The sequence below is a fragment of the Nuphar pumila genome, chromosome 10 (assembly GCF_984573655.1).
Source record: "Nuphar pumila chromosome 10, dmNupPumi1.hap1.1, whole genome shotgun sequence".
Classification (NCBI taxonomy): domain Eukaryota; kingdom Viridiplantae; phylum Streptophyta; class Magnoliopsida; order Nymphaeales; family Nymphaeaceae; genus Nuphar; species Nuphar pumila.
Window position 1 is genome coordinate 4,713,227 of NC_143258.1, and position 15,354 is coordinate 4,728,580.

Sequence of the window (15,354 nt, forward strand, 5' to 3'; positions counted from 1 at the left end):
CTAAGGCATGTACAAGGACTCCTTTAAGAAGTCCAAATCATCCATATAATTACAAATTCGGAATTAATAAAATTAATTAATTATTTATTATTAAATGATTAATAATTATTTAAAAGTTTCCAAAAATAGCCAAATTAACTAGGGAGGCTTTTAAACCTTAATTAACTCAAATTTAAAGCTCCTAAAAAAAATTAAAGCTATAAAATTGTTGGGCATGAATTTGGATCTAGATCCAAGATCCAAATCCATCTCCAAAAATCGAAATAGATTTTGGACTGAACCAAATCCAGATTAATATGGGTCTTGGATAGAGTCCAGATCCATATTAATTCGAATTATATCCATCGGATCCAATCCGATCCAAATCTGAACCGATAAACTGCTCTTTTTTTTAGAAAAACGCGATTTTCGGGCCAATCGGAATTCGAATTCAAAAAAGTAACATACCATTGTTCTCGGCATTTCGATACGCATCCAACGACATATTACACGAATATCAAATTCCAAAATTCGCCCGAAAATAACCCGAATTTCGCTTGAATTTAAAGGTCAAAAATAAAATTCTTTCTTACGTTTTAAATGGCTGGTTTAGACATGGGTCAAGCTCAAACTCAAAAACATCGGTCTAATAACGAGGTTCAAACGATTTTTCTTCCAAACTTAGACAAATTTTCAAAAAATCATAAAATGACTAAGTGTAAAAATACACAATATTACAATAGGAGAATCTTTGACATTTCTTGAGCATATGAAAGAAGGGCTGGGGGAGGGGGTTGTAGGAATTAGTCTAAGAGATAGGTAGAAAATGAAAACTTCAAATGATGCAACTCTCAATAGTAAACTCATTACTTCACTTTGATGATTGATCATATAAATATAAATAAATGAATAAGCAAATATAATTTTATATATATAGAGAGAGAGAGAGGAAGTCTTTGGTGCATATGTTTATACAGTATCAATGAGGTTGTAATGAGCAATATCTCATTGCTCATGCGTTTTTAAGTGAATCTAACTCAACAGATGTAATCTACATGGTCCATTTAGTGGGGATTGGCTTTTGAATCGCCAGATTCCAATGTTTGTGCAGGTTTTTCCGGAGATACAAAAGTTGGCAGCTCTATGCCATTATGAATATGGTCATCCTGATGATGACTTGTATGCCATTATTAAAAAGCAAGCCAAATAAATTATTCTTATGTGAGTTTCTAAAACCAAGAAGAATTCAGACAGCAGTTGGTGTGATCTAAACAATTCCATGCTGATGTAGTTAAGAACAAAATGCTGTCACACTACTAAAGCACAAATAGCAGCAGGCCATAACTAATTATGTACTTCATTTCCATCACTTCATGATACAAGTCTAACAGTACCTTCCAGGAAGAATCTTTGCTATTTCAGCCCATTTGTTTCCATGTATTCTGTGGGCATGAATAAGTGCTAGCTCTTCCTCCTTTGTCCATGCATCCTTCTTTATAAGAGGATTCAAATGGTTATGCCACCTAAAATATAAATGAAGTACTAGCTCAACACAAAGCACAACATCTAAACTGACAAAACGCTTACAGTAATTGGAAGTGAAAAACTTAGTCATGAACAATTTCAGAAAGTTTGCATACAAAACAACATAATACATACAATCACAAGCACAAAATGCTTCAATTTGCCATACTGGAAACCGATCTAAATTTCTATTGATCTTATACCTACATAAAGTGCTTATAAAGCACCAAGGCAAGACTTAGATAAGAATTTTCTATGTATCAATCGACCGCCACATCATTGTCTGTTTTTCCTGGGTTCCGAGGCTGATAAGCACTCCAAACTTAGAGATGATGGCTGAATTTAGTGTATTACTTCTTAAAAGTGTCTGGGAATCAAAATGGACATGGGACATGATATTATGGTCGAGTTTGGAAGCATTTCTTGTGAGATAATAAAAGCGGCAGACCTGATAATGAAAGGAAAGCTGTGTTTTTTTTTTTTGGAGGAAAGGCAAGCTGTGTTATGGCTGTGTAAGGGGATACCTAGATCTATGTTTTGATAAGGCATTAGGAAAAGGTTTTGCTGAGAAAGGCATAGTCAAATAGCACAATGAAGGAGTCACCAAGTGGACTGAAGCCTTCAACTGGATTCTCATCCCCCACAAGTGATAGTTTGAGTTTTCAAATTGCTATTGTCAATTTAAACAAAAAACTATAAGGTGTGCTCCTGATCCATGAGAATATCTATCGGTGCAAGAAGAAAGCTTGGTTACATCAGTTGAGTAAAGAAGCCTGATGAATTTGACCCTAACTATTCTGATTGGGAATGTGACAACTACTTAATTATAGTAAGACTCCAATTCATGGAACAACCAATAGGAGAGGCATTTATGAATTTTGATACCATGGGGTTTAAGATGCGATTTTCTGATGCTATTAATAGAGGACCAATGTGGCAAAAAAGTGTGATGTTATGGATAGAATAAGAAATGTAAACAAGGTGGTTAAACTATAATGAGCTTAGTAAGCTACAGGAAGAACTAAGACAGTATGATGGACTGAAAAAGCGAAGGAAAGAATTAGAGGAAAAGGTGTTAGCATTTTTGTTGGGGCAAGATGGGGAATATGTGCATGTCAGGTCCAATTTGTACTCCAATACTCGGAGAACATATATGTCATGAAATGGTGTGAAACTCAAGACATTCCAAATCGTAATCCAAATGCCAAATCAAAATACATTTGAATACTAACAAGATATAAACTAATACAAATTTTGTGAATAAATGATTTCATTCACAATGAACAATAAAATACATAAAAACCTCACTACAAAATGCACTCAAGAACACTCAAAAATATCTAGAATTGCCCATCATTCTCTCATCTTACAAAGGCACCCACCCACCCATATTTATAGAGAAAAGTAGAGGAGAAAAGAAGTGAAATGGAGAGGGGAAGTCCTCTCTCGTTAAAGAATGAGAGAGAGCTCCCAACGGCTAGAGTTCTAGCTGTTGGAAGCAAGTCAAGCTAGCTTTGACTTGCTCCCATATATATTATATATATATATATTACATTAATCTTAACACCCCCGTGCAAACTTACAGTGTCTCAATGTAAGTTTGAAATTACAAAAGAAGAAACCCATTACACAAAATGTCTTCATCAAGTTCTTCCATTTGGTGCCTCTTCAAGGGGTGCTCAATCATATGCTCCATTACATAAAGGATCTTCAATATCATCAATTCTTGATATATCTTTAGAATCATCCATATTTCATACAGTCAATATTTGGAGAACCTGTAAAGAGAGCAAAACAAGAGCAATATAACAAGAAATAATTATATATATATATATATATATTATGGAGAAAGGATGGCCAAGCACACAAACATAAGATATGTACAAAATATTTAATAAGTCAATTTAACAATTTTCAAAACCATTTAAAGTAATAATTGATTTTGAACCGTCATTAACTACAAACATGATAGTCATAAACCTATGTCACATGGGTGCGGGTGCGGGTGCGGGTGCGGGCGCGGGTGCGGGGATTCGGCACTTCCAAAAAACCCGGGTGCGGGGGTGCGGCAGGGGCAAAAATGTAATATATATATATATATATATATATAAAAGGGGGTCAGTCTGTCAGCTGACAGCTGCTGTCAGCAGCTGACAGCAGCAGTGTTGTCAGCTGTCTGTCAGTTGCTGCTGTCAGCTGTCTGTCAGCTGCTGCAGCTGACAAACAGCTGCTCTGTCAGCTGTCAGCATTACTTTTTTTTTTAAAAATCTCGCAGCCCATTTGGGCAATTTTTTTTTTTTTAAAAAAATCCAAAACAAGAATGGACTTAAATGATCCTGGGTGCGGTCAACGCACCCAGGATAGGGTTGACCGCACCCGGTGCCGCACCCGCACACGCACCCGCGTCGAGTCGCGTCGACGCGGGTGCGGCACCCTGCTAGCCGAATCCCTGTGACATAGTCATAAACAAATCATAGTTCTTAATTCATAAGATAACATAATTGCATATTATCAAAAAAAAAAGTGCATGCACAAAATATCTCAAAGACAAGCTCATATCTCATTAATTACTTTAAACATTCGAAAACATACATTATTCAATACACAAATATTTATCACATTAATGCATAATAGACCTGAAATATGAATTTTCAAGCAATCATTAATTTCATGAAGAAATAACCCACAAAAGAGTTTAAATCTCAAAATATTTTTACACAGTAGAAGATACAAAAAATGATTTTCAGCACTTAATTAAGAGAAGTCAAATGCATAAAGATCAATTACATCTTTGGAAGCAATATCAGTCATGCAACTAAAGAAGTCACTTATGGACCAATTTTATGAGATAATAATAAACAAATTTTCAAGAGCACATACTTAGAAACAAATGAAAATACAAAAAAAGAAAAGAAATCCTCAGGAGAACCCACACAAATACAATAGGAGTGCATAAGCACCAGTTTACCAATCAGGTAATACAAAGTGAGAACAATCTCAAAATCAATCAGATGCACACAATAGCAACTATGGGCATATACATAAGAAATTTTACTAATGAAATGCATAAACTTATGCAAATTATGCAAGACAACCAATCATGGAGTAACTCATGCAACTAAAGCATATATAATGCAAAATGTATGAAAATATTTCAACAACCATTTCTCATAAAAGAGCAAATGAATTTATAAAAAATTACAAAGAGATTTTAGAAATCACATACATCATAATGAATGAAAAACATTAGTTTGACCACCACAAGCAATCACCTCCTAAGCCTCCAAACCTCAAACCTCAAACATCAAGTGTACGAGCAACTAAAACAAGAGCATAATCATCATGCCACTAAAGGGCCAAAGACACACACGAAGGTATGTATAAACATCTCTTATCTACATATAATGACACTTAAAACAAATGTATTAGCGACTAGAACAAGAGAATAATGCCAACGATGGGCTAAAATCACATATGAAGGTGTGAATAAACATCTTTTGTCTACATATAATGTGATGCAGAGCAGGCCCAGAACAATGATGCAGAGCACGTCCCAGATCCAGCAACAGGCAGAGTTTGTCTCGGGTCCGGACACGGATCCAGCCATACCCTTTTAAATAACCCAACTTAGGGTTACGTGCGAGGGTAAAGGGGGATCTTCAGAAGTTTTCTTCCATTCTATCTCATTCAGCAGCCTTTTCATTTTCTTTATTTCTCTGTCAGTTTTGTTTGCAGCAACCTTTACTTTTTTGTCAGCCTTTTCATTTTCTTTAATTCTCTATCAATTTTGATTGCAGCAGCCTTTACTTGTCTGTTTCTTTATCTTTTTTTTTCCTCTGTCACGTTAAGCCTACAAAAGCCTTTTTTTATTTCCTGCATTTATGTACCCTTATTCTGTTGCAGCAGCTTTACTTCCATTCCCTTTCTTTATTTTGTTATCCCTTTCATTCCAACAGTCATTATTTTAGTTTATTCATTTTTTTTTCAGTTTGCTCTCTTCCTTCTCTTTATTCACGGTAGCTTTTATTAGTTCCATAATAAACCATTGATTGAATCGATTGATTTGATTCCTTTGTTTCAACATTTCTTGAGTCCTTTGTGGTTGCACGACTGAACGTGCATTGGAAGACCAACAACACATCGGCACCCATTAACGCGAAAGTTTCGAGCCTCTCGCACTGCATCAAAATGGTATCAAAGCCCAACCCCTCCTCCTTCGTCAACAGCATGACGCAAGAAGTGAGGAACTGTCCTATGAGCGGAAAGGCGCGAGAGGAGATCATAAAGCGGTTACTCAACAAGTTGACGGAGAAGCAGGAAGATATGCTATGCCTAGAAAAGGAGGTAGTCGGTCTGTCGAAGAGCATTGATGGGGTCGAAGCACGGATGGATGCGCTTGAATCCAAGGTGGATGCGCACGCAGTGCAATTGAATCAGTTAGACGTGTGCGCGATTAGCCCTGTTGATACTATCATCGTTGATCCAGCCCCAATGACGCTCCAGCACACGGCGCGATGAGAAGGCGTTGAGGAAACCTTGCACAGGAATGCAGGTTGTGGCAGTTCTCCCCATCTGATACCTTCCCTCCATCTCAAATCAGCAGCGACCCCGGGTCGCCCATGTCCGGGTACCCTCCAACCGAACTGCCAAGGGGCGCAACGGGTTCTGGCAACTGCGTCGCAGGTCGGGCCTGAGTTGCAGGACCACAACGTTACGCTGGGTCCTGTCCCAGGCCTGGGCTCGTGGCCTTGCACCATGGGGATCGCGCCATAGTGCGGGTCGGACCTGCAGGGCCCCGACGTCCCACTAGGCCTTGCTGGGGACTCGGATACCTCTGTCCGACCCGGGAAGGCAGTAACCTTCCCCCTTGAACCCGTGCGTGGGAGCCATAAGGCGGCAAACCCACGAGTGGGAGCAGGGGGACCCGAGTGGACGGGTCTGGATGCAATTATGGTTGTTAATGTTCATCTTGGCGGCATTCAAGAATTCTCTTTGGTATTGAATCAAGCTTCATAAACGCGTGGCATGTTCAGAGTTGAGCATATCAGAAGTTATAAATCTGAAGTTGACGTTGTGAAGGAGACAGGGAAGCGTTGCAAAATGAAAGGGGGGGTAGATTTTGGAAAGACGCTCTGTGGGTATGGTAGGGTGGCCAGCCTTGATGATGATGGATTCTCATTTATTGGTGCCAACTTGCAAGTTGGAGATGTGGTCATTGGTAAGTTTGCAGAGTCAGGAGCAAATCATAATTTTAAATGGAAGCGCCTATCTTCGGTGTGTCTGATGTGGAGAAGATCAATCGTCGAAGCCAACTTCTTCCCAACCCGGGGAGAATGATGTAGAGCAGGCCCAGAACAATGATGCAGAGCACATCCCAGATCCAGCAACAGGCAGAGTTCGTCTCGGGTCCGTGTTTGGACCCGAGACCCGGATCCAGCCAAACCCTTTTAAATAACACAACTTAGGGTTGTGTGCGGGGGTGAAGGGGGATCTTCAAAAGTTTTCTTCCTTTCTGTCTCATTCAACAGCTTTTTCATTTTCTTTATTTCTCTGTCAGTTTGTTTGCAGCAGCCTTTACTTTTTTGTCAACCTTTTCATTTTCTTTAATTCTCTATCAGTTTTGATTGCAGCAACCTTTACTTGTCTATTTCTTTATCTTTTTTTTTTTGCTCTGTCACGTCAGCCTACAACAACTTTTTTTTTATTTCCTGCATTTATGCACCCTTATTCTGTTGCAGCAGCTGTAAGACCTCATATTTTGGTAATTAGACATTTCTTGAGATTTTTGAAAGTTTGTCTAAGTCTGGGAGAAAAATCGTTTGAGGCTCAATTTTTAGACAGATGCCTTTGAGCCCGGATTTGACCCAAGTCTCATCGACAAGGTCGAGGCGAGCCAATCAAAACGTAGTAGAGAGTTTTATTTTCGACCTTTAAATTCAAGCGAAATTCGAGATAATTTTGGATGAAAATCAAAATTTTATATGCATGTTATATACCGTTGGATGCGTCTCGGAATTCTTAGCGCAACGATACTTTATTTTCCTCTATTCAGGCTACGGTTGGCCCAAAAATTGCATTTTTCTAAAAAAGGAGTAGTTTGTCGAAACAGATCCGAGATTGGATCGGACTGGATCCAAGGCCTAGGATCCGAATTTATATGGGTTTGGGTTCTATTTAGGTCCTACTTAAATCTGGACTTGATCTGGGTCTTACTCCAATTTTTGTTTTGGGTATGGGTTTGGATCTTGAATCCGGATCCAAATCCAAGCCCAACGTTTTTGTAACTTTAAACTGAGTATCAAGCTTTATTTTGGGGTTAAATAAAGTTAGGGAGCCTCCTGGACTAATTTGGTATTTTTTGGAAATTTTTAGATATTTTTAATTAATTAATATTTAATAATTAATTAATTTAATTAATTAATATTAATTCCGAGTTTGCATTGTTGGGCTGGGTGAGACTCTCTAAAAGAGTCCCTATTCTTACCCAAGAGGGATTTAGAGAGTTTGGAAAGTCTTAGGAATAGAAAAGTCAACATTTGATGGTTTTTCAAAAAATTTGGAAATTAGAGGGAGGAGAGAGAGTTTCCATCTTTTTGGGATCTCTCTTAGAGAGGGATGGAGAAGGGAGGGGCGACCTCCCTTATGGGGGGCTATAAAAAGACCTCAAAAAGAGAGAGAAAAGAGTAATAGAAGGAAAAAAAAAGAAGGGGGAGAGAGAAGGTGAGGAAAAGAGAGGTAAAAAGTGGAAGAAGAAGCCATTTTTCCAGCTCCAAGCCCTATTCCACCATTGTTTTCACCTTTTCTTGCAAGGTACGGGTTTCTTTATTGTCTTAGATGAGAAAAAGGGACATGGATTCGTATTCCATGTCGTATTTTAGAGTAAATCCATGGAAGAAGGGTGAATCCATGTATTCACCCTAGATTACATGGACGGGGATACATAGATCCCCCTTCATATGAGTATTTTAGGCTCTTTTCATATAAAAGAATTTTTTTTTCTGTGTACGGGTTATTCTTTTATTTTGAATGAGAACAAAGGCATGAATTCGTATTCCATGCCATGGTTTGGTAAAATACATGAAGGGGGTGCGAGAATGAGTAGTTCTTGTACTTCTGCAAGTTAATTGGTTGAATGCCTCATAGATGGAAGATGTTGTAAAATGGTATTTTTCAGTCTTCTTTTCTTTGGTTCTGTTAAACTCACATAACCAAGATGACGTGACTTGCTGATTAAATAAAGATATTTTCATGCTTAAGTGTAGAAGTCATTATTTTTCTTGCATTATAGGTGGTAGCAAGTAAATTAATTAATAAGATGTGAATAGTCTGGGATCATATGTGCATAGGTAACTGGTAATAACAGAATCTGATCTAACCAGACCTAGTGTTATCGCATTCGGATTTGGGGTTAGAGTAGACAAGGGAAAATAAGGGGATTGGATGAGGTTACTACTGAATCTACATATCTAGATTTTATGTATTTTCAGAATCATTAGAGATTCAGATCCAATTAGCCTTACACTATAATTGATTCTATTTTAAGTTAGATGGTTAGTGTAAGATATTTGAAAATGTTAGGGTCACTGTTGTATAGTATCCAATCTCTACACCGACACTATATGCATTTGTGTTCAGTCTCTATGTAATATGCCATTATTCGTTTTTTGTGCCATATTCTAGTTAAATGTGTACACTATATAAAACTAAAATGGGAAGTAAAAAAAAAATCTTAAGCATGTACAAGCCTTGGTCAGTTCGTGCCAGGATTACTTCAATCCAACACTGAAGATGAATTAAAGTATAGGGGTAACACCTTGAGTCTCTTTTATCCTTAAGGTATAAAAATATAAACTTGGTGGTGATAGATGCAAAGTGTTCTCAGACTATGATATATAATTACATTTACATCAACATTGTAGACAAATGAAAATTTGATGCATATTGAAAATACAACTATATCATTGTGGTTGGTTCAATCTGTAGGTTCATGTATGTTGGTCAAGGTTTATGTTGTTGATTGGATTGTACATGTGATGCAGGTTATACTGATGATAAGCTGTATACTTTTGTAGATGGTGTAAAAATGGTAGGTTGCTTAGAGAAAGTTGCACCACTCCTTAGTACTTATATTTACCATTTTCAAAAAGAAAATTTAGAGAGGAATGTGGCTGGCACTGGCAGCCAGCTGAGCTTTGCTCGACTGATTGCCAGTCCCCGGCAAACACTTGCACAGGCTGGCTGGCAGCCATCCGAACTCTAATCGGCTGACTGCCAGGCATTGACAGGCAAGTGCGCAGGCCCTGCAGGGCCTGTGCATTGACTGTCAGGACAGGCTGTGGCCTGACAGCCCGGTAAGGACCTGTTGTAACGACCCCAACTCCTACCTTTGAAAAATGCGGAATATTTTTTTCTAAGAGTCGCAGAAAACTTCCCAGAGATCTGGGGTCCCTACAGTTCCAATTTCAGTTGGATAACCACACACCACAAAGCAACTTACATTTATCAATCATAACCAATCCACTGAATTCTTTTATTAATGAATCAATAAGAGTAATATGTTCCATGTCAAAAATGAAATATCAAATTGCAGGAAATCAGAAGAACTAAAAGAAAATAACAGTAGAGCCACTCTGTCCGTAAGTGAAGCCGTCTGAAACAAATGTGACCCTCGTATCCCTCAGAAGCGAGTCGACTTCACTGATCACCTGTGCCTGTGAAAAACCAATAAAATAAGAGGGTCAGAAATCCAAAGAATTCTGTGTACAAGTTTCCTTAATGAATCAAATAAGAAAACGAGCATAAATAAGATCCATGTAATATTTTGAGGAATACGATTATACTCAATTCCTAAGTCAATTAACCATTCATGCATAATTAAACATGTAACATTTAACAGGAGTGAACACGAAATATGTAACATTGATCACAACTTAATCAATAAGGCAATTAAATGCAAAAGATCTCAACATCATACAATAATCAACATAAACAACCAAGTGAACAGGTAAACATACATGAACTAATGCATAGCAAGAATATGCATGATTTATGTGTAATGCATGAACCATTTATTATCTTCCATTTAAGTTTTCCTCTTTCCATATGCATGTCCTATTAAATGCACACAATCCTTAAGTTCTTCTTGTTAATTACAGTGGCCCGCGGATACACCAAACGGGTACAAACCCCGAGGTCAAGTAGGGTTCCCGGGGTAACTTCACACAAAATTTGTATTTTATTACCGGGTTCCAAACTTAGCCCTCGACCGATATCAGGAAACAGCACCATCTATCGGAACCTTGGAAAACAGCATCCAAAGTCGGGGACACCAGGGAAAACAGCATCCACTGGCGCCACTTTCTTGGTATACCAAAACAAACTCACAGCTGTGACTAACACACCACTCCCGGGTAAAGTGGCGGATTCTCCCTAAAACCGTGGCCAGGAGAAGAACCTCAATATCGGGTTCAGGGGCAACAAAACGCACACGGAGTTTTTGTATCCTCACGGTTTCCCCTAAACCGTAATATCCAAGATTCCCACGCTAAAGCAGGGACATCAAGGAGAAAGTGAATTACACTGTTCTTTATTTTCTTTTATCTGGTTATTAATTCATTTTTTTTACATTTGCGAATTTACATGCAGAATTAGTAACATAAGCTTGCACATCAGCATGCTAAGCTTTTCACGGGACCACAGCCCGTGACAACATAGAACAGTGCGGTAAAACAACAATATCCCATTTGATTTGTTGCAATGCATCAAAATAATTAAAACGGAGAACAACTAGTTCTCGAGGCTCACCCAGCCCCTGATGATCCAATTTGATCATCACTGCATTCATAAGCAAAAATCATAAAGAGTATGCCACTTATGCATCCTTTTCACATGCTTTTCAATGCACATTCATGTATGCAAGTTGTGCATGAAACAATAATTTCATATGCATAAGCATAAATTTACACACCCACATTAAATGCATGTTTTCATGACATGCACACACTCATGTCAAATGCAAAAGTTCATTCATGAATCAATCCAGTTAAAACATACGAATAACCATGTCGTTTTGATCTAAATTCCCTATGTGTATATGCACAAGTACACCCACTTACAACAATAATTTCGAACAAGGATTATTTATCAAGTTTAAGCGCCTAAGGAAACATCACCCTGAATAAACATAACACAGCCAATAGGCATGTGGAACATACATAACACTAGTAGGGGTATACATAGTCAAAACATGAGACGTTTCATTCGTAACATGTATTGAAAGACAACTAAACTGCCCACAACTTTGGGTCTGGAAATTTAGAACACACACTATGAGTCAAATTATAGATTTAAAATAACATCAAGTTTATATACGATTTTTCTTGAAATTGGCTATTCAAGCTTTGCCGACTTAATTGACTAGGGTTAAACCCAATTTCATTATCCAGAGACATGTGGTCAACCCAGCATAATGGTCCGTGAAAAAGTCAATCCAACTAAATAATGAATAGTATCTGAGTTTGCACGAGTACCAATCAGACTAAATGCATGACATGATTTATAATAATCTGCAGCTTAACTGCCAATAGATAATAAACGCTCAACAATATTACTATGATGTTGGCTGAACCCAGCATTATATGATGTTGTAGCTTAGAAAACCTTTTGAACTAATAATTCTACAGACAGCTAAAAGAAATAAAAAGACCTCAAGATGCAAACCTGCAGCTATAACACCAGACCAACCAACTGATCAGAATCATCAGATGCACATGCAGTTCATAGTTGTAATTCAGCAGAAAACATATTTTTTTTTGAAAGGGTTACCTGATTTTCTACATGTAATAGTATCAGTCACGTATATTTACTTAAACAGAATTCACACCAGTCCATCTACATACATCTTACAGAAATGGGTTTCACGATCACATGAAGAATCGGTAGATGCTGCCAGATTAAACATACTAACTCTGAATTTTTCATTGATAAACTTCTCATGACAATAGGGTGTAAATATGTGTATATTCTTTCCACTCACCGGACTGTGAGACATCACCAAAACTGGTAATGAATGGGTCCAATTCATACTAATGGATTATGATATATGTATAAGTACACACACACACACACACATATATATATATATATATATATATATATATATATATATATATATATATATATATATATATATATATTCCAAACGGACCCATGTATCTCGTACATGGTCTGTTCCAGGTGTGTTGTACAAGACCAGATTTATACCGGTACATTCACTTATGGTAAATCATATCTATGCATACATAAGGCTCTTATGCATCTACGTGTGCTGTGAACATAGGCCAGAACAGAATGTGTGTTTCAAAATAACAAAAATGTGCACAGAAATTTTTTTCTCTATCTACATGCATAAAAGGTCAACATGTTTATCTTTTAAACTTAAGACTAATGAAGTCACAATTCCCATCTTACACACGTTTTTCCCTAAATCAACAGATTCAATGTACTATACCCATAAACCACCATAAATCTATTGATTCCTCATAGGTCAAGCATAAAAGAAATTCAGATTTTTATGGATTCCTTAAAAACAATACCTAAATCGTATTTAGGTTCTTTTTCCCATTCGAGCCAAAAGAAAAACCCGTACCTATTTAAGAAATTTTCCGGCGATTTCCGACGATCGGAGGCTGGAGGCACGGTCGGCTGGGCTGCTCCTTGTTGCTGCCGTGACGGGGAGATCGCTGGAGGTCGGCAATGGTGGACGTGGGCTGCCGCAGCTCGCCGGCGACCTCCTCTCACCCAACTCGACAGAGAGAGCGATAGAGAGAGAGAGAGAGATCGAGGGAGAGAGGGATGAGGGAAGGGAGAAACGAGGGAGATGAGGGGAGAGGGTGAGACCCCCCTCTTCCACCTCCCATTTATCGCCGAACCCCCCCCTTCTTGCCGAGATGGGTGGGGTTTCGGTTACGCCTGTGTAACCCCCCCCCTCTTTCCTACTTTGCTAGGGTTTTATCGGGCAACCCTTATCGGGTTGCCCCTTGCCTTTAAAAACTTACAGGGCGCGGCTCGGGTCCGGACCCGAGGCCCGTAACCCGACCCCCCACTATATATGGATCCATCAATTGGATCCGAATGGATCCAACTGTGGATCCTCGGATAATTAAAAAAAAAAAAATTTATATATACTCTTATTATTATTATTATTATAGATATGGATATAAAGACCATTTTATGGATCTTAGATCCATATGTTGGATCCATTTGGATCCAAACACGGATCCAACCTAAAATACTTGGTTTTTCTTCTTTTCTTTTATACTTATTAATTATTTATTTAACTATTATAAGTATAGTTTTAATACCCCATTGTGGGTTATTTACACGTTCTTTTATGGATCCGGTAACGGATCCGAGGCCCAAATTTAGAAAAATACTCGCTATTTTCAAATAAATTTAAATAAATAAATTACAAAATTTGAGGTTATTACACCTGTTCACAGGGTCACCCTGTCCCTCTGTCTTTCAATATATATATATATATATATATATATATAGAGAGAGAGAGAGAGAGAGACAAAATACATGTTTGTTTATCTATCTAAAATTTTCAGATCTGACTAAGTATGTACTTTGAGTCAAATACATAATGAGAATGGGATGTCCTTATTCTTACGTTTAGCTTGACATGACATGCTTGAGTATGATGTTATTTCACGTTGGTTTTCAATGCATGTGCACACCTAGAATGAATGAGTTTGATCCTGTCATAAGATTTTTCGATTATGTTATAAGCATGCACTTTGATCCTAATATGTATTGAGAAGGTAATTTTCCACTTGCCTCGATGAGATATGACATGATTTAGTAGAATGTCAATATACCTGAAATCTATGTGGGCTTGCATGTGTACATTCTGAATGTTTGCATATGGAAGAATGCCTTGGACATGAATACATGCATTGAATAAAAGCATGCACTTAACATGAATATGTGAACTTATGCTCATGCCCATAAATATTATTGTTACTTACACACCTTTTGGTTGGCATAAATGACTATGCATCGAGAAGCAAGTAAGATGAATGCATACTGACATGTTACTAATGAGTTATTGCATATGAAAGCATAGATAATCAAATTGGATCATCCTGGGTTGTGTGAGCCTTGAGCAGGTGTTGCTCTTTGTTTTAATTGTTCTATGCATTGCAAAAAAAAAAATTCAAATGTGATATTAAGGTTTTACTGCATTGTTCTCTGTTGCCACGGGTTGTAGTCTTGTGAAGAGCTTGGCATGCTGATTTGCAAGCTTATGTTATTAATTTCTTTACATGTTGATTTGTAAATGTAAAAGAGATAAATTAATAACAAGATAAAAAGAAATAAAGAACAATGTAATTTATGTTCTCCTTGCTGTCTCTTCTTTATTGTGGGAATCTTGGAGATTACGGTTTGGGGGAAACCGTGAGGATACAAAAACCCTGTGTGCGTTGTTGTTGCTCATGAACCCGATATTGAGGTTCTTTTCCTGGCCACGATTTTATGGAGAGTCTGTCACTTTGCCTGTGGGTGGTGTGTTTGACACAGCTGTTGTTGTTTTGGTATACCAAGAAAGTGGCGCCATTTGATGTTGTTTTCCCTGTTGTTCCCGACATTGGATGTTGTTTTCCAATGTTTCAATGGATTGTGCTATTTCCTGATATTGGTCGAGGGCTAAGTTTGGAACCCGGTAATAAAATACAAATTGTGTGCTAAGTTACCCCGGGAACCCTACTTGACCTCGGGGACTGTACTCGTTTGGTGTATCCGCGGTCAATGGTAAATTAAAAAGAGGAACTTAAAGTTGTGTGCATT

At 37.9% G+C, this 15,354-nt stretch overlaps 1 protein-coding gene across 1 annotated transcript in view; it reads right to left on the minus strand.

Moving 5' to 3' along the window:
* The window catches only part of LOC149823311 (uncharacterized), a 71,654-nt gene that overhangs the window by 35,273 nt on the left and 21,027 nt on the right, over positions 1 to 15,354 (minus strand). The window contains exon 6 of the mRNA XM_090019919.1: positions 1,374 to 1,502. Within this exon, the coding sequence (XP_089876045.1) occupies positions 1,374 to 1,502 (129 nt within the window). The remainder of the gene's footprint in view (positions 1 to 1,373; positions 1,503 to 15,354) is intronic.